This window comes from Spinacia oleracea, chromosome 1, assembly GCF_020520425.1.
Source record: "Spinacia oleracea cultivar Varoflay chromosome 1, BTI_SOV_V1, whole genome shotgun sequence".
Lineage (NCBI taxonomy): Eukaryota > Viridiplantae > Streptophyta > Magnoliopsida > Caryophyllales > Amaranthaceae > Spinacia > Spinacia oleracea.
The window spans coordinates 131,170,373-131,191,031 of NC_079487.1; the positions used below are offsets into that span (position 1 = coordinate 131,170,373).

General features: G+C 36.3%; 2 protein-coding genes and 1 long non-coding RNA gene across 3 annotated transcripts; all 3 read left to right on the forward strand.

Annotated features, from left to right (window-relative positions):
* The first annotated feature begins 2,288 nt into the window (after nt 1-2,288).
* Nucleotides 2,289-9,552, forward strand: LOC110804175 (sm-like protein LSM1B). The gene is made up of 5 exons (XM_022009742.2): nt 2,289-2,575; nt 7,861-7,929; nt 8,023-8,138; nt 8,232-8,294; nt 9,150-9,552. The coding sequence occupies exons 1-5, from the start codon at nt 2,515-2,517 to the stop codon at nt 9,225-9,227; spliced, it is 387 nt and encodes a 128-aa protein (XP_021865434.1). The 5' UTR covers nt 2,289-2,514; the 3' UTR covers nt 9,228-9,552.
* LOC130460968 (uncharacterized) lies at nt 2,582-7,600 on the forward strand. Its single transcript, XR_008921216.1, has 2 exons — nt 2,582-3,383; nt 6,941-7,600. It is a non-coding gene; the product is annotated as an uncharacterized lncRNA (long non-coding RNA).
* A 1,531-nt stretch (nt 9,553-11,083) lies between the features above and the next one.
* LOC110804183 (uncharacterized) lies at nt 11,084-16,057 on the forward strand. Its single transcript, XM_022009748.2, has 5 exons — nt 11,084-11,448; nt 12,329-13,244; nt 14,352-14,447; nt 14,573-14,709; nt 15,526-16,057. The coding sequence occupies exons 1-5, from the start codon at nt 11,261-11,263 to the stop codon at nt 15,704-15,706; spliced, it is 1,518 nt and encodes a 505-aa protein (XP_021865440.2). The 5' UTR covers nt 11,084-11,260; the 3' UTR covers nt 15,707-16,057.
* The last annotated feature ends 4,602 nt before the right edge of the window (nt 16,058-20,659 follow it).

The window sequence follows — 20,659 nt, forward strand, 5'->3', positions numbered from 1 at the left end:
TTGTATCATTGCATGTGTGTTTTGCTACACTATAATGTTTGTGGACAAGGTGAAAATATTTCTTTGCAAATTCTATTATGCCTATATTATGATCCTTGTGGAAAAAAGGTTATGCCTTTAAATACTACATAGCGTAGAGCAAATCAAATAAAAGTGGTTTTTCCAAAAAAAATGTACAAATGGAAATACCAAGTTCATCTTTCGAAGGAGGTATTTCCAAGTCTACTATGCACTTTATTGCTCTCATGACAGTAATGTCTAACAAGCATGAAAAACATATGCATGTCAATGTTTGTCATTGAAGAACTTCACACAAGTTTTGTGCCAATCTATACTATGGAGTAATATTTTAAAACACAATGTTTGCATAAAGTTCCGCCATATGTCTCTCTTTCATATATATATATATATATATATATTGTTAAATCATCATTTATATCCATCCTTTTCACTTCTCCTCCTTAATTAGATATTCATTTTATTTCAAAATTACTTTTATTTATTTCACTTTCTAAATTTGATTTCATTATACTCCAAATGCTTCCCATTTTATTATTTCAAAAATTTTATTACATAAACGATTTAACCGGATTTTAGATTAAGATACTCGTGCATTGTACAGAGTAAAAACTAGTTTTAAGTTCATGTGTGTAAAGTGTATTACATGATCCGAGTTACAAGTAACCTACTTTCTTGACACGCATTACTTGAGTAACTTTAAGTTAAAAAAATTCCACAATAAAAATAATTAAAAGAAACTTTAAGTTATTTAGACTTGTGACCACAAAAAGTTTCAATAATATCATTAAAATAATTTTATAAAAGTCTTCTTTCTAAAAAAAAAAAGTTACTTCCATAAAAATCAAATTCATAGTTATTACAAGAAAACAAATCAGAAACTCCTTTGTTAATTCTGAAGCAATTTCTATTTTGTCGGTTGAGCTCCCTCTTGGTTCAGAATCAGCTTCAGTTCCAAATCTTCTTTAATGGCCTAAAACCAATGCTGAGAATTTCATAGTCAAAACTGGTTATGCTTTTTTACAGAAACAACTAATTGAACAGGATGCTAGTCTAGGTATTAGGCAAGATAGGTTGATTCCGTTTTTTAAGTTACTTTAGGCTCTTAAAGTTCTGCCTAAGTGGAAGCTTTTTATTTGGAAGATTATGGTTGAAGGGCTGCCTGTGAAAGCTAGTCTGCAGCAGAGAGGAATTACGTTAGATGTTTCGTGTGATTTATGCAGTGACATTTCTGAAGATGGGCAACACGTGTTTCGCCATTGTAATTTGGCCCAACAAGTGTGGATGAGTAGTGTGCTAGGCATATACTCAAATTTTAATGAGAATCATTCGCTCCAACAATGGATTCTCAAATATATCCAGTTTTTTATTAGCGAGGATGGCAAGAAAAGTGATCGAGCAGTTACTTTTGTAGGGATCTTGTGGGCATTATGGGTTACACGAAATGCAAGACTATTCCGTTCTGAGACTGGAGACATTCAAGCAGTTCAAATCCACATTTCTTTAGCTTTGAAGCAAAATGCAATTTACAGGCAGAAAGATTGTGAAAATCTAGCTTTTTTACACCCACCAGAGTACATGCAATCCTACCCACCAGGGTTTTATTTTGCAAACATAGGTAAGGAGATTGCTTATATGCCATGTACAGTTATTTACATTGATGGAGCGTGGAACAAAATAACTTCAAGAGCTGGAATGGGTTGGGTGCTTCAACAACCACAACCAGTAGAAACAGGAATCATTGGTGGTTGTGACTATGGTCTAGGGAATTCAGCTTTACATGTGGAAGCTATGGCGTGTCTGCGTGCGTTACAATGGGCTTCGGGTTCATCAATAATTGACATAGCAGTATATACTGACTCATCAACTTTAGTTGATTTCTTGCAGGGGAAGGTTAAGTCTCATATCTATGTTCATTGGACGGTTAATGCGATTCTCGAGATAGGAAAACTTTCAAGACTTGTATGATTAATAAGGTTGATCGACGTGATATACAGTCTGCTCACGACCTGGTAAGAAGGGCAGCTAAGGAAGGATTGCAATTCTCTTCACCATTTGGTGTTATGCCTCATGTTTAATTAGCTTTTTGTTGTCTTTTGTTCCTATTGTATAACTTTATCTTATGTCAAAAAAATAAAAAATAAAAAAATCAAAAAAAAATCAACCAAGTAGAGTACATTCTAATTTATTTAATTTATAGAATTAAGTTAAATTCTAAACCTCTTTATTCAGAGTATTTTATTTATTTTTCCAATATGTTTCTATTCCGTGGTTCAATACTTCAATGAATTGATCTTCCGTAAACAAATTTACCAAAACCCTCAATCACCCCACCCCGACTCCCCCCAACCTCACTCCTCTCCCAAAAAAAACAGAGAGGGGTAGAAGAAAATAATTGAGCTGCCAATTCTCGATTCTAATTGTATTGTTCTCAAAGAGGAACACTGAATTTCTGGGTAGATTTTGATTTCTGGATTTAATTCAATCAAGATTCAAATGTCGTGGTCCGGTCCTGAAGATCTGTATCTGTCAACTTCTCTCGCCAGCTATCTTGACAGTCTGTTCACTTTCTCTCTCTTTACTATAGTTTCTGTTATTGCAAAAGATCTCTTTCTTTTTTTGTAGTTTCTGTCAAAATTTTCAATCATTTTGCGTTTTGATTCATAAAATAGGTCTTTGATTCTATAATACTTCAGTTTCTGTTACATTGGAATTCAGGGTTTATATTTTGTTTGTTGATGATGATACTTGAGTATGTTTGATTTTAGTTGAATCTTTGGGCATCAATTTTCATTTTTTTTTGGTGGGGAGTGGGGGAGCGGTGTTGACTATACTTTGTAAATGTATTTTAGACCTTGTTAGTGGGGTTATGAGTTTTTGAGGTTGAATTTGAGGTTGTGTTGATGATTCTTGAGGTAATTTAACATCTGAGGTTCGATTGAAAATTCGAAGAGTGGAGGTGCGAGTAGAGGAATATAATGGAGGGAAATAGGGTTTATCACTCAAGGGGATAATCAATAGATTTTCCAAGGAAATGAATTCATTATTTACAAGGTTTTCGTCTTGTTGCTGGCGAATTGTAATGCTGATAGCATTTTTCAGTTCAGGGCTAAGTTCCTGTATCAAATACATGGTTGTCTAGGATATGGTCATATTTGGACTTTGGACCCTTTGATTCATAGCATACATTTGATAAAACTAGGGTTTTCACTAGATTTCTTGTCCGTGCCTATTAACTATCGTCTTTGTGGTGTTTAGATGGGAGTGCATATTTGTGCTAGGTTGTGGATTTGAAATAGATAATGAAAATCTCATTATCATGATTGAGTTCGCGTACTAGTGTGAGTGTGCTTAAGCTGCAGAATGTAATGAACTCAGTCACTCACTCAAGTTAGGATAAAGGAAGGTTGTTATATTAAAGGATAAAGCTTCAAGCTTGCAATTTTACAAGTATTCTGAGAACTTTCGAGAGGCCCTCTACTCTCCCTATTCAACCAAATACATTCAACATACCCTGCTCATTTCCTCCCCTCCCTATTTAATTGATAACTACTATAATAAGACAAAACTCATTAACAAAAAGTATCAGGACAGAGACTGCAATTGGGGTGCCTCCACTAAGTGGGGTGGTGCCTTCCTTCTGACGTGGTAGCTGCAGTGTCTGCTCCAACCTTGTCCTGTAGCGCTGACTGTTTCTTCTTCCTCCTTGTATACACTTGGAATGTAGGAGCGTCCCCCTGGTGCATTGCAATACTCCCTCCCAAATTATGCACCTTGTCCTCAAGGTGGAAGTCAGGAAATCGCTGTGTGATCATGATTGCCTCTTCCCAGGTGGCCTCAAATGTAGGCAGTCCCTTCCACTTCACTAAGACTTCTGTTCCTCCGGTACTTCCCTTTCGAATTTCCAGCAACTCTTCTGGCACGGTGAGTAGCTCTAACTCTGAATTGAGTTGCTCTGGAATGTTTGGGGCCACGGTGGTAGTGCCAACAGCCCGCTTGAGCTGTGATATGTGAAACACTGGGTGCAGCTTGCATGTGGCAGGTAACAGGAGTTTATAGGCCACCTTGCCCATCCTTTGAGTGACTTGGAACGGACCATAGTACCTTGCAGCAAGCTTCTCGAAGGGCCTCTTGGCTAAGGACTTTTGTCGGTACGGCTGCAGTTTCAGATAGACCATGTCCCCCACCTCGAACTCATCCTCTCTTCTTTTGCGATCTGCATACTCCTTCATTCTCTGTTGGGCTCTGATCAAATTCAACTGGAGCTCATCCAACATAAAATCTCGTTCTTGCAACCTCTCCTCCAGGCTCCCCACGACAGTGTGCTGCTGGCTTAACTTCATAAGTCTGGGGGGTTCTCTCCCGTACACCACCTTGAATGGACATACTTTAGTTGAGCTGTGCGGGGTGGTGTTGTACGAAAACTCTGCCCATGGAAGCCATTTAGCCCAAGCTCTCGGCTGGCTGGAAGCAAAACAACGAAGGTAGGTCTCCAACTTCTTGTTAACTACCTCAGTTTGGCCGTCCGTTTGAGGGTGGTAAGCCGTGCTTCGCTTGAGTGATGTGCCCTGTAGGCGAAAAAGTTCCCTCCAAAATATACTTAAGAAAATCCGATCACGATCAGAGAGGATGGAGGATGGGAACCCATGTAGCCTGACTATCTCTTTGACAAACGCATCAGCTACGGTTACCGCTGTAAAAGGATGGCGTAGGCCAATGAAATGGCCGTATTTCGACAGGCGATCAACCACTACTAAGATGGTGTCCACCCCTTTAGACAGTGGGAGACCCTCAATGAAGTCCATGGATACTTCATCCCAAATGAGTGACGGTGCCGGCAGTGGTTGGAGCAATCCGGCTGGGCTCAACTGAGACAGCTTGTTTCTCTGACAAATCTCACATTTCCTCACATACTCAGTCACGTCCCTTCGCATGCCAGCCCAAAACCATTCTTGTGCTATTCTCAAGTAAGTCTTCACCTCCCCTGTATGTCCTCCCACTGCTGAATCATGATACTCTTTTAACAACTTGGGAATGAAAGTGGATGTCTTAGGAATCACATACCTCTGCTTATAGACGAGTTTCCCATCTATCAATTCGAAACCCGCTCTCCCTACCCCTGATAATACCTCCTGTTTCACCCCTTGGAGTGTTACATCTCGTTCCACCTCTCTCTCTAGGGCTGTCCAGTCCACCCCTTTATGCGACTCAAGTGTACTCAAGGCAAACTCCCCTTCTGTTTTGCGTGACAGTGCATCGGCCACTCGATTAGAGGAGCCCGGTTTGTACTGAATTTCAAAATCAAACCCCATCAGCTTACTCACCCATTTCTGATAATCGGCGCCGACCTCCCTTTGTTGTGTGATGAATCTCAAGCTCTGTTGATCACTACGCACTATGAAACGCCGACCCAAAAGGTAATGCTTCCATTTCAATACGGACAAGCACACAGCCATAAGTTCCTTCTCGTAGACCGACTTGGTCTGTGCTCTTGGTCCCAACAGGCGGCTAAAGAATGCCACTGGTCGCCCTCCCTGCATCAGTACGGCCCCAAGGCCATAACCCGAGGCGTCCGTCTCTACCACAAACTCTTTTCTGAAATCCGGCATTGTGAGCACAGGAGCAGCACTCATGGCCTTCTTGAGAGCCTCAAAAGCTTCGGTGGCTCTGGTGGACCACCCAAATGCGTCTTTTTTCAGTTGCTCGGTTAAGGGTTGCGCGAGTTGTGCGTAACGAGCAATGAACTTCCGGTAGTAACCCGTTAATCCCAAGAACCCTCGAAGTTCCTTCAGATTTTTGGGTTGAGGCCAGTCGAGCATGGCCCTAACCTTTTCCATATCGGCCTCCACCCCTTGATCGGATACAACATGTCCCAAATAGGCCACTCTATCCCTGCCGAATTCGCATTTCTTATAGTTGGCATATAGCTGATGGGTTTTGAGTACGCCCAAGACCAAGCGCAAATGCTCCACATGCTCCTCCCAACTTGCACTGTAAATTAAAATATCATCAAAAAACACCAAAACAAACTTGCGTAGATATGGTTTAAAGACTTCATTCATGAGGGATTGAAAAGTTGCCGGAGCGTTAGTCAATCCGAAAGGCATCACCAAAAATTCATAATGCCCTTCGTGTGTCCGGAATGCCGTTTTCGGGGTGTCTTCGGGTCTGACCCGGATCTGATGGTAACCTGCCTTGAGATCAAGCTTAGAGAATATTGTTGCGCCATGTAATTCATCCAAAAGCTCATCGATAATTGGGATGGGGTACTTGTCTGGAATGGTTTCTCGGTTCAAAGCTCGGTAATCAACACAAAAACGCCACGAGCCGTCTTTTTTCTTCACGAGAAGTACTGGGCTCGAAAAAGGGCTAGTTGAGGGCTTGATGATACCGGCAGTCAGCATTTCTTTGATCAAGCGCTCGATTTCATCCTTTTGAAACTGGGGGTACCTATACGGTCTGACCCCGACCGGATTGCTTCCCTCCTTCAAAACAATCGAGTGTTCATGGCTACGTGGTGGTGGTAAGTTTGTAATGAACTCAGTCACTCACTCAAGTTAGGATAAAGGAAGGTTGTTATATTAAAGGATAAAGCTTCAAGCTTGCAATTTTACAAGTATTCTGAGAACTTTCGAGAGGCCCTCTACTCTCCCTATTCAACCAAATACATTCAACATACCCTGCTCATTTCCTCCCCTCCCTATTTAATTGATAACTACTATAATAAGACAAAACTCATTAACAAAAAGTATCAGGACAGAGACTGCAATTGGGGTGCCTCCACTAAGTGGGGTGGTGCCTTCCTTCTGACGTGGTAGCTGCAGTGTCTGCTCCAACCTTGTCCTGTAGCGCTGACTGTTTCTTCTTCCTCCTTGTATACACTTGGAATGTAGGAGCGTCCCCCTGGTGCATTGCACAGAAGGACATGGGTATATTCTGAATTTGTTAGAACTGAGTCATCTTTTTTCTTAGTGGGTTATGCAAATCTAGATAGAGCATGAGTGTTCCTGTTCTTCCCTGGTCTGTGATTGCTCTCTTTAAGACCGAACCGCCGGTTGGCAACTGGCATAAGTGGCATTACTGATCATGTGACTTGTTTTCCCTGTTGTAACTTGTAACTACCTTCTCCAAAAACTCGGTCAAATCTGCTGCATATTCAAGAATTGCTAGCCTTTATAGGACCAGGAAGAAAACCACCCTTTGCTCTTAAGCACATATAAGTACACAACACATCAGTAGAATTAAATCTAGATAATCTTTAGTTTCATAATTAAGATTTTGTACCCATCAGTGATTTGATCGTAGTTGTTAGTTGTTAGTTCCACTAAAGGAATGAATGAATGACGCTATTAACTACTCTTCCCTCTTATTTCTGATTTCTGGCTTACCTTATTCAATCTCTATCCAAGGACTGAACTCCTCTTTGTGGTGTAATATCGTTTGATGCTATTCTCGCGTTGTACCCTACCTTGGAGGATACATTTGTTGTATTATTTTTGTTTTTTCAGGAATTGGGTAATACAGGGACTGTAGACGGTTGCACCCCTATCTGGTGATGCGCCGTCCACGCTACTGATTTTTACTTCCAGGCTACCATTTGGTATTCTATCTTAAAAAAATGTACGGGCTATAGAGATATTGGCCATGCCCACTATGTAATGTTGGTCAATTTTCAAGAATAAGTTTTGTTATCCTTCAAATAAGTTTTGTTATCCAGATCGAATGTAAATCTCTGGTACATATTGTTAGTTGCCTTTTTAATTATCAGCCTCTTTGGGTTGTACACCCCTTGTTTACAGTTGCTTTTGCATTAGTTTTTAATTTTTCTTGCTTGTTATACAGGAAAAATTCTTGTTTTACTACGAGATGGGCGGAAACTCTTGGGGACACTTTGTTCATTTGATCAATTCGGTACCTTTCATCCCAAGTTTTATTCTATTGCTGAATAAGTTCAGGTTAATTCCCTGATATCTAGCTGATTACTGTGCTATAACTTGATTGCAGCGAATGCTGTTCTTGAAGGTGCATGTGAAAGAGTCATTGTTGGTGACCTTTATTGTGACATCCCATTAGGTTTATACGTAATCCGTGGGGAGAACGTGGTCTTGATTGGTGAGCTGGTATGTTGTACAATTGGCCGTCATTATGCCTTCTCGTGTTCTCTTTTATTACCCGATTTCCTGTTTGTTGTAATATTGTATATGAATTTGTAGGATTCGGAAAAAGAGGATCTCCCTCCTCACATGTCACGTGTATCAGTCGCCGAGATAAGAAAGGTGAGTGCTGGTGGGGAAGTACTTTACTGGTTGTTCTTCTCTAAATAAACTTGTTTTTGTGCATGTCTAGCATTTTCCTGAACTTTACATCCTGCTTTCCCTTCATCTTACCTTTTTCTGTCCACATATTCCAATTTCATGTAAACTTCATAGCTTTGGTGCTTTGAAATTTCTACATGAATCGACGTTTCTGGAACGGGTTACAAAAGTGTAATCACCATTGAAACATTGATAGAACTGAATAGCTATTGAAAAGTTTCAAACATCTTTTTTCACTTCATACAAGAACGAACCACATTTTTGCAGAACACCACTCACATTGTTGACTGTAAAATATCGACATTACTCGTTTCATTGGGAACTTTGGATTAAGCAGACAACTGAAGTTTTTTCTGCAGAGTTTTCTGAAGTCCCTTAGCAAAATGCTCATTCAGTCTTAATGTCAAAAAAATGTGCATATTTGAGATGCTAAGTGGTCATTCTATTATCGCCCTTTCATCCAGTTTTCCCCTTTTCAATCATTTTAGTTGTTTGGTTTGACGGGGGATCCATAACTCCCTCAAAGGTGAAAAACCTTTTTTTCCATTTGAAAGGAAGGGAAAACACTTCCCACCTTTCTTCCTCTTCCTTCTTTCGCTCAATCTTCACCCATCTTCTCCCGTTTTCCTTTTTCTTTTAAGGAACCAAACAAAGGAAAACTAGTTTGAAATTATGTTTTCCCTTGGAAAATGTTTTTCATGTAAAATCATTTATCACTGAAAACATTTTACACCACACCAAACAGATCCTTAGTGTGTGCAACAATTTGTATCTTGTGGAAGAACATGTTGAATGTGATGACTTCTGTTCATGCAGGCTCAAAAGGCCGAGAGGGATGCCACCGATCTTAAAGGGTTAATAAGAAAGAGGATGGAGTTCCTTGATATGGACTGAAAACATATGCATTGTGTTTGTTGTTGGTGTTCAGAGAGTTATTTTTCCTTATCAACACCATACTTATGCCCACATCGTCTGCTAGTCGGTCTGAATATTCTAAAGACCAAGATTTTGCAATGGATGATGTGCCCACAGGCCACAGTATTGTCAAGCATTATCGTTAAGTTAAGACGCTGATTAATTTGTACAAGATTGTGTAGATTTAACTATTATTAGTTGATGCCTGTTTTTTTATGGTCCTAGACAACATCCCAGGGGGTTTAATCTCTTTTATTTTCCAGTGTTGATCTCTCGTTCTTTAATATAATAAGACCTTTGATGATTGAAGCTCTTCTTTCTCGTTTTGGTTGATTTGAATCATGAATCACAAGGTCTTGTATGCACAAGGTGTACGATAAATTTATTATACACCAATATAACTTTTACCCAGTTTTCTAAACTTTTATTTAGTTTTCTCTAATTTTTATTTTATTAAAAAAAGTTGATATATAAACATTTTAAAGTGTTAAATGATTAATTTTATACATTATCGGATTTCGAAGAAATATTTTAAATTAAAATGAAAAAATTTATCAATAAAAAATAAATAAGTTTTACCTATATAAGGGTAACTTTTAAGAATTTTACGTCAACTTTAATTTTGGTGTACAATATTTATTGTGCACCCCTTGTAAATAAGAATTTGTGATCATGAATAGTAGGTTTTTATTATCTTAAACTTTTGATGTCTATTTTGAATCTTGAATAGTAGTCAAATCTGTGAAGTTTACACTAGTTACCTTTAACATTATATAACTCCGTAGTGATAACCGATAAGTAAATGATGAGCTAATAATATTGAAAGATGCAATAGCACCGACAGACGACAGTCCGATAATTATATGAATGAACTGTTGGGTTAATTAATGCCAAAGTCAAACACTCCCTTTCATAAATTTGACTTTTCTCATTACTTTTTCATCCCTAAATCGTTTTTTTAGGTAATGAAATGGGTTTGGCCGTTTGGTTTAGAACGTTATTAGCTTTGTTTGGCAATTGGTCGTTGGCAGTCTGTTGTTAGATGTTGGCTAATTTACCTTGCCGGTTTGACTGATTGTATTGGTTTTTTGTTGGTTGTTTGACTTTTTATTTTTTACATAGTAAAAAAAAAAAAAAAACATGTTTGGTAAAATCAGTTGTTGAATGTTAATAACAGCTATAAAAGACAGAAGGCACGATCCAAAATCTAATCCAAGTTGCTTTTTTATTTTACAAACTTTTACATAAGGCGGTCTTACAAAAAAAATCACATTGTTCTCCTATAAGTTAAGCAATGAAATCAATTAGTTAAACATTGGAACTAATTAGTTAAACACTTAAACTATTTAGTTAAACACTAGAACTAGTTAGTTAAGCACTAAAACTAACAATGAAATCAATTAGTTAAGCTAAAGTGATCTTTCCGATAAGGCGGCCTTACACAAAAGTTGTCTTTTCATTTAGGCTTAAAATCCAACTTGTTGGTCGGGCAATCCAAAAGCCAATAAAAATAACTTTTTATCACACATACTGTCACACTAGAGATGAGGTTTGATTAGCCATACATGTTTCTTAAAATTATCAAATAGTACTCATTGTCTCATTGATGCCTGAAAAATCTAAAAAATTCATATATAGATTTTTTGGTCATTGATTTCGTATTTTCTTAAAATACTCGTATGTTTCAAATTAAATTTGCAAAATATAATCAACAAAATTCTGGATTATTGCCAAACAGCCAGGGCAGTGAGCCAGTGATAGTGAGAGCGTATAATATTAGGTATTCATTGACCACGTGAAACCTTCCTTTTCATTTTCTTCCTTAAAAACCAAATTAATTTCTTTTATGTCTTCCAATAATTAATTGTATCTGTTAATTAAAAATCTCAGAGGACACTAGTCGTACTACTACTGTCACAGCTCTCTTCTTCCTTCTTCTTCTCCTGTAGATCCACACCACCTTCTTGGCTTCTACTGTCTTCTTCTCGAATTTCTCTCTCCTCTCTTCGACAATGGAGACGATGAAGTTCATGGCAGCTTCATCAATGGCGATTCTGCTCATTTTGTGTTTGGTCACCGACATTCAAGCGTCGGTGCACGATTACAGAAGCCAGAAATTCGTTTCCAAGGGTAATGCCTTCGTCGTTCATGGTGGAAGTGAAGGAATCTACGCTACTTCCAATACCGATTCCTTTATTCGGTGTGTAATTCGTTTCATTTCTTAGCGTTCTTCATTTACTCAATTTAGCTTCTGATTTATGTGGAATTTGTCGGCTTTAGTTGTTGATTTGGTTGATTTTTGTTCAAATTGATGATAGTTCGATGCTGTGTAACTTGTCAAAACTGTGGGATCTGGTGGTGTAGAATATGCTAGTTCTAATTCTAAATCTACAAAATAGGTTTTGGAATTGCCGAAATCTTAAGCTACTTCTCTTTAATTAGTAATTTTGCTGTGAATGAAGTACATTTAGGAGGAGAGAAATTCGTGTTTGATGGAAATGTCGGTATATACCGTTTTGAGGAAGTCAAACTGGAGGAGATTGTGTAATTTTATGCAGGTTATGTTGTTGAGTTGTGAAATTTGATTCATAATCCAAGATAGAATACTAGATTAGAAGTTTAAGTTTTGTATGATTGTATATGAGAATTATGGGAAGGCTTTTGTAGAGTAACGATTGATTACTGGTTATTATATGATTGGTAATCTTGTGGATGAACTAGACATTATCTCACTGCAATGTTAGGGGTTACGGCCGTGTAAGATCTAACCATCTAGAACCCCCGTAGGCAGTCTTATGTCAACTTCTAGGAATAAACGAACTACTCTGTCACTTTTCGAGCAGTGGACTCAATTGATTATAATGAAGTAGTACTTCGAGGATTTCTAAGAGTCTGCGTCAATATTCGTACTGAACTGTAATTTCACTTGTATCTGGTGCAAATTCATGATATACCCCTGTTTTGTTGTAATATGTGTATACATTGTCTCTTTGTTGATAGTAGAGTTCAGAGGACTAGTGGTACATTTTTGTCTGTGTCCATGGACAGATAGTGACTGATATAATGGTTTCTGGATTCAGATTTGAGAAGATTACACTTGAAAGGCCCAAGTCGTCCTCTAACTTTAGCTCAAGGGTACATGCCATAGTTTTTGAGGTAGATGACAGAGAAACAATTGGTGGTTCAGCATATGGAGGCCAAAGAGCTGTGTGCTGCACCCTGGACCTTGCAAAACTTGGTGTTTGTAAACAGGGTGATTTAATTCACCGACAATCTGCCAAAAATCCTGACTGGCCACAAGTTTTTGGTGTCTCGTTTGAGGTTGATGAATTAGAAGCAACATTTGCATCAAGATCAATTCAGATTACAAAACCTGGGATGTACAACTTATACTTTATCCATTGTGATCCAAGCCTGCTGGATGTGGTTGTAGAGGGGAAAACCGTATGGAAAAACCCTACCGGTTATCTACCAGGTCGAATGGCTCCATTCATGAAATTCTACGGGTATATGTCTCTTGCATTTGTGATGCTTGGGATTTATTGGTTCAGTCAATATGCAAGATCTTGGAAAGAAATTATTCCCTTGCAGAATTGCATAACACTAGTCATAACATTGGGCATGTTTGAGATGACCTTCTGGTACTATGACTATGCTGAGTTTAATAAAAGTGGGATACGGCCAATAGGGATCACTGTGTGGGCTGTAACGTTCGGCACTATCAAACGTACTGTTTCACGATTACTCATCCTAATGGTTTCGATGGGCTACGGAGTTGTTAGACCTACTCTTGGTGGTATCTCATCCAAAGTTACTATGCTTGGAGCGACTTTCTTTCTCGCATCTGAGGTCCTTGAATTGGTGGAAAATGTTGGTACCATCAGCGATCTTTCAGGAAAAGCTAGACTATTTTTGGTTCTACCAGTAGCTTTGTTGGATGCTTTCTTCATTTTATGGATATTCAACTCTCTTTCTGCCACATTAAATAAGCTTCAGGTACTTGTTACTATTTTAGTTTGTAGTTGAACTTTATGTTAATTTCGTTGTTTGGTCTAATCTATACTAAGTACACGCTAACCAGATGAGTAAAATGATCAAGGCATGGTTTTTTTAAGAATCAAGACCCATCTTAGACATGTGTACACTGGAAACTATGTCCTTTTAATTTCATGTGATGGTTCAATTCTTAAAGGATGAAAGAAACCATGGTGTAATTTAGTCTAATCTACATAACATATTTTATGCACCTTATATCTGGGTATAGAATATTGATTCTACTTGAAGTGTAGTAGATGCATGTGTTAGTGGTCCTAGTACTATTTTAGAGAAAACTTGGTTTTTTCAAGTACATATCAATCATATTGTCATCAACTATCCTCACAAGTCACTGCCAATCCTCACAAGTCACTGCCAAAGTAGACAAGTTTAAGGCACACTTTTTTCACAACAAATACCTTCCCTAATTCTGCCTCCTGGATGAAAGACTCTAAGTTACATGACCTAAGCCAGTCCCCATCTCCTCTGAAATATCAAATCAAGCTAGGCTCTTTCACCCTATGTACCTGTGGGTTTGTAAGTGCTGTTGGCATGGTATGTGATAGTGAGATCACAAGGTACCAAAGGAGTATGTGTAATCTTTGAAGTGTAATCTTCTTCCAGTTTTCAAAAGGCTTTGAGATCAAACAGAGAAACAGACTACAAGTGAACAGAACCACTAATCTGTCCGGAAAATTTGCTCGGTTCCTATGTAGGTGCTCACAAAATGAATACTGGTTTGGGGAATGATTAGTATTAGATGCACAACAGAAAAATGCAACTTCGAAAGTATATGTTTCTGTGTGATGACATCTTACACAAAACAGTAGAAATCATTGCACAACATAGAAATGTAACTTCAAAATTATATCTGGGGCCACATTTTCTTGTCTTAGGAGTATGCATGGCCAAATAATGACTTGCAATTGCAAATAGCCTGTTTGAACCTTGTGAAGTTTATTGTATGAATTTGGGGTTAAACATGTTTTCCTTATTCAGCAATCTACTCCGTATAATGTAAGATACTCTGAATCATATTTGTCTATGATTTTGCTGTGTTTCATTCAGGCTCGTCGGATGATGGCTAAATTGGATATCTACCGGAAGTTCACTAATGCTTTGGTAGTAGCTGTTATTGTGTCTGTTGGTTGGATAGGCTATGAGGTACAGAGAAATTGCAACTTTTATATATGCTAAATTGGATGTTTTTGTTACTTTTCCTGTTCTCACAAATTATCTGCTTCTTTTACGTTTAAATTTCAAATAAGTCCTTAATATTTTGTATGCAGTTATATTTCAAGGCAAATGATACACACAATGAGCATTGGCATAATGCTTGGATTGTTCCAGCATTCTGGCAAGTTCTTTCCTTCTCTTTACTATCTGTGATCTGCATCCTCTGGGCGCCTTCCCAAAACTCGACAAGGTAAAATATGGTTTTTATTGCTTTGCTTTATCATTTCTTCTACCTCTGCCATTTTTTCACTGCTTTACTTGCTTCCCTTTGATGTTTAAACAAGTTAGTTTCTGGAACTTTTGATTCCCTGCAATTCTAATCTAGATACTACCTGGAGTTCTATACCATTTGAGGCTCTTGTAGTTTACTGAGTGGTTCTAGTTTGAATTCTGCTTGAGGATTAAGAGCATGTTTGGTATAGCAACTTTACAAGTGTTGGAAATGGAATCAATTAACTAATTCCATTATCTATTGTTTGGTATGAGAGATGGTAACACACTCCATTTCCAAAGGGCAACCATTACCACCACTTTGTTACCTCTCCTAACCTTGTGGTAACAAAATTTACCCTCCTCAATCCCTAATTTGATACAGGGGATTGCTTTCCTTAGGTATACCAAACAACGAATAATGATAACACTTAACATTACCATTTCTCCTTCTTAATGTTTCCAATCCATTTCCATTCCTAGATTCATACCAAACATGCACTAAGATTATCGAGGTTGTGAATTGTTTCTGTGATTAAAAAAAAGCAGTAATTCTCTAGATTTGTGTCGGTTCTATTGTAGGAAATTGTGTGAATTCTGTCAAACAGATGTGCATTAAACTAGTTGATTAGCTTGTTAAGTGAGCTGTTTAGCTTATTAGTGTCTTAGTGGCATGGGATCTATTATTTCGTGAAGAACATGATGAAAAACCAGTTTGCTTCAGTTGTTAAAGTCACCTACTTGTATTAAAGACCATGCTCTTAGGACTCATAGAAAAGTTGCATCTTCCACACAGGTATGCTTACTCAGGAGATGAAGAATTTGATAAAGATGACACTTTAACGCTCATAAAGCCAGCCTCGATCCCTTCAAGTGATATCCGAAGCCCCTCTGATTCCCGCCCATTGCAAGACAGATCGTTGCAAGACAGCAAAGGAATGTCTAACGATGAATCAGAGGAAGAGAAGACTGCCTAATTTGTGTACTCCACAAAGATTTCACTACAAAATCTTCATTTTCCAGCATCTCGACATTCGAAGATACCAATTAACCTCTTGATGCTTGTTTGCCCTCAAAAGAAATGAATTACACAAGAGGACATTGAAGCCTTGAAAGGAAGCAAGGGGAAAACAACCTTTTTGTTGGGTTATTCTGTTATAATAGTAGTAGTAGTTATTTGTTCCACTATAAAATTCATAAAGGGTCAACTTTAGCATTTGTTTAGTCTGTAGTTACTAATTATAGTTATAGTTCTTTGTTCTTTTTTATGCATATAAATTTTGTGACCATTCATGACTTTCCTTCTTTCTCCATTTTAACAACTTTTATTTGATTGTGTCTCAGTTCATAACCTATTGTATTTTCTCGAATAACGTGTGAATTTGTCGATGTTTTAGTTTAAGCACGAACTGGATGTTTGGCTGCAGCGGCAAAAACAGCACTGAAAGCTATGATTTTGATTGCGAGAAATGCCTCAATAGTTCGTTTCTTAACCTTTATCATAAACAAAATCGAAGAAAAAATTATTTTTGCAAATTTTAAACCGATTAGCTAGAACTTAACTTGATTTTTTTTTTCTAAAGGGGAAATACGAACTTATACACATATCAATCAAGGGATAAAGTGTACGAGTATACTGTATATATGAGAGTACCACTTGGTTTTTTTTTTGACAAAAGCTAAGAGGAAACAAATAAATTAAATTACAGAATTAAAAGTCACTCCATTTTTCCTGCACTTGTTCGCAATCTCGTGAGCCTCTTGAACTTGTTCTCGATCAACCTTAAGAAAAGAACAAATATTGAAAGTTGTAGCTAGTCTTCGGATCTTACTAACCATCCAAAGCATTGAGATATCTGCAATTTCTATGTTATCAAGAGTGGAGACTAGAATGGAGGAGTCAGTAATGACCAAGATTTCACAACACAACAAATCACATAAAATATGAGGAGTATATCTCTATCATACAATTTCTTCATATTTACTCATCCTTTTTGTTATTCTCCCCACTGAGCAATTAGCATCATCAATTAATTATCTTGTAAGGCATCAAATTAATTGCTCAATCAGACTAATAATTATCAACTAGTACTAGTTTTATTTAATTCAAGAGGCATCTGACATTGGCGGTATCCAAAATAAGATTAGCAATTCTCGTGTCCTAATTTTGATTATTTTACGGCTCATAAATATTAAATACTAGATTTTAGCCCGTGCGATGCACGGTTTCTATTAAATGGTTAAGTTTAAATAAAAGTCTTATGTAACTATATACCAATTTTACATATTATTTTTTTTTGGTAAAACCAATTTTATATATTTGGTATTAGATTAGAATATTTTTTGATTTTGCATTGAATTTTATTTTAGATTTATTTTTTTAATTATGAGAGTGTTTGTTTTTGGATGAAATTGTATATGCATAATATTAATAATTAATTAATTAAAATATCTACGTGGCACTTAATTATTTATCTACGTGGAACTCGACTTTTTTAATTCAAAATTAATTTTGAAATTTTATTTTTCATTGATCGAACCCATTAGATTTCCTACGTGGCGCTCTAATATTGGATTAATATTTGATTTTAAATTATTTTTTATTTCTGATTAGTGTTTGATTTTTGACGAATTTTATTTTAGATTTACTTTTTAATTATTAGAGTGTTTGATGGAGTTGTATATATTAGTAATTAATTAATTAAAATATCTATGTGGCACCTATTTAATTATCTACGCGACAATCGATTTTTTTTAATTCAAAAATAAAGTAGAACTTATTTTTCATTGGCCAAAACCATTAGTAATCCTACGTGGCGCTCTAACAATTCAGCAAATATGCTTATTGGATTAATGTTTGATTTTTAAATTGAATTTTATTTATTTTATTTTAGATTAGTGTTTAATTTTGGATCAATTTTATTTTAGATTTATTTTTTTAATTATTATAGTGTTTGATTTTAGATGAAATTGTATATATTAGTAATTAATTAATTAAAATATCTATGTGGCACCTAATTAATTATCTACGTGGCAATCGATTTTTTTAATTCAAAAATAAATTAGAAATCTTATTTTTCATTGGCCGAAACCATTAGTAATCCTATGTGGCGCTCTAATAATTCAGCAAATATGCCTCCTTTATATATATAATATATTAGATTTAGAATATTAAATTAAAAAAATATTAAATTAAAATTTAAAGACTTCATGCATATAAGCTGAGTTGTATCTCTCTGGTACAGTGGTATTGCCAATGGTTGATCCACGTCACTGATGATGGCAGCCTAACTAGCATAGCTGGCTTATCCTTTTTACTTCCTAATAAATTAATCAGATTATGACTCTAACCACAAGATTAGCCAATGATACCCCTCAGAAAAAGAGTAACCAATAATATAATGAAAGATGTAAAATGTGTATTAACGTAACAAATTTGAGTTATGCTTAGTTGCTTATACTATTGCACAAAATTCAAAAATAGACCTGATTTTTTTTTTCACACTAATAAGTAAAGAATCAGTAATGTATACGAGATTCAATTCAATCATCCAAAATTAAATGTTGCAAATATGAGTTTCATCTCATTCGTTCCACAATATTCATCCGACGATACCTCCATCACTCTATGTACGGATTATAATCGCTCGTTCTAACCATGTGTACTAACGAAGATAATTTTACACTCGGTTGTGTATAGACTCTGATTCATAGTGGTAAAGCCCAGTGAAAAGTCCGAGCATATTCTTGGCAATGCTTTTGGTACTTAGTACACCATGTCAATTAGGCTGTTTAATGCTGACTCATGAAGCATTAAGCAACACAAATACAAGTTGTTAACGCTTTCTTGCTTCTTTCATCACGAAAACAATTTTCTCAAAGGTAGAAAAAAAAATAATTCAAAGGTGAAAATATTTTCCTTTTGTAAAGAGAAATGTCACTTTTTTCGTCCTACTTTCTTGCATTTCTACAACTTCCATTTCCTTTCTCTACAACTTTTGTAAGAAAATAAACAAACAAAAACTACTCCGTATTTTGCAATTGCGATTTCTCCTTGAATTATTCTCTACGACAAATAATTTCTGTTGAAACAAAAGAAAGGTTAAGAATTTAAGATACGGAGTAGATAATACAAAATAAAATTAATAATTTGAAATTGACCCATCATCGGTTGCATATGAATATATTATCCATGTTGAAATGATTCCAGACAATGCCAAAGTCGAGTGGCAATTTCTTATTTTGCACCCGAATAACCCAACAAGTTTTTTTCTTTTTTACTTCTTTGCTTCTGCTTTCATTTTTAGACAAAATGGACAATAAATTTTAAATCAAGATACTAGTAAGAATAATGATCTCAGGTGAGTTAGGACTCATTATCCAACGGGGAAAGGAGAGAAGAGATGACTAAGGCTCTTATCTGTTCGACTTATTTTGATTTATTTTAAACAAAATAAGTCCAGTTAAGTTCAGATAATATAAGTTCAGCAAAAATAAGTTTTTTCAGACATTTTCACACACAAATAAGTTTATTTCAGACAAAATAAGTTTTTTTCATGTAAAATAAGTTCAGATAAATTTATTTAAATTCACATAATATAACTTCAGTCAAAATAAGTCCAATAGAACAGAGTCTAACAGTAGAAAAATCCATGTATTACAAATTGGGTTTATAACAAAATCCGACGTTGGACTCGACTTGACAGTTGACTCAGTGATTTTCAATAGACATAGATACCATATCGGCTTCTATTGAAACCGGAATAAGTATTGAGTTTTATGCAATTCAAATTCCAATCAGTTAGGTTTTGCCGTTAAATTGGGATAATAAATTTGATGAAGTTGATATGAAAGATAAGTTGGATATGAATGTTTTATTTGCGTGCGATGTTGGATATGAATGATTAATTGCTTAATTGGAGTTGAAATCCATGAAGTTCATATCAAGTTGGTGACCCCACCCACATGACAAATTTCTCTTTCTCAAAACTCCAAACTCGACAAAGGTTAAATTCATTACATTATGATTTATGGCAAAAGATACGGCAGGCAGGCAGGCAGTGTAAGTGTGTAACACAATTTCCTCAATCAAGTGAAAATTACATAACTCCAACCATCCCGTAATATCTTGTGTGTGTATTTTTTATGTCCCAAATTTATCCTCGTGTTACTTAATCCGGAATATAAAACAAACAGAAAATATACTCCGGGATTTATTTTTTCCTTAAGTGAGTGTTTGGTATGCGGTGAATTTATCCCTCATACTCAACCCCTAACTCCAGATTGTATCACGTCAGCTTTTTTATTATCTTTTACCTAGTTTATTATTATTATTATTCATACTCATAAAACTCTCCCTATTTTTACATATTATCCACAGACTCGCCTCATATTATCCACAAACTCTCTCTACTATACTCCTGAAAAACATAATTAAGTAGGATAAAGTGTGATGATCTGACATGATTTGATTTGATTGGAAAAAAAAAAGTGAAGTGAATTTGACATGAATTGTGAGTATTGGAATTTAGAACTCACCTCATGTTATAGTCTTTTACGATATTATCGTAAGAATCTGACTCCATACTCCACTACTCACCCTTGGGATGAAAATTGAGTATTGATTTATTGAAAATTCATGAAAATATGATCATAGGGGGGTATTTCTGTTACTACTTTTTATCTGGCAAACCACATTCCGAATTTGTTTTCATAAACGGAGTGACAAAGCCTAACCATAATACAATTATGGAAAGGTGGCATGGCAAAGCAATCATGTAGAGCAACGAAAGCGATGTAAAAGAAACCAACAACCAATAGATTATGTTAAAGAAAAACAGGGGAACCCATACAATAATGCAAGGCAGTCCACCACAAATCAAATCACCAACCATCACAATTAAGCTTTTTTCACACCTTAACAAGGAATG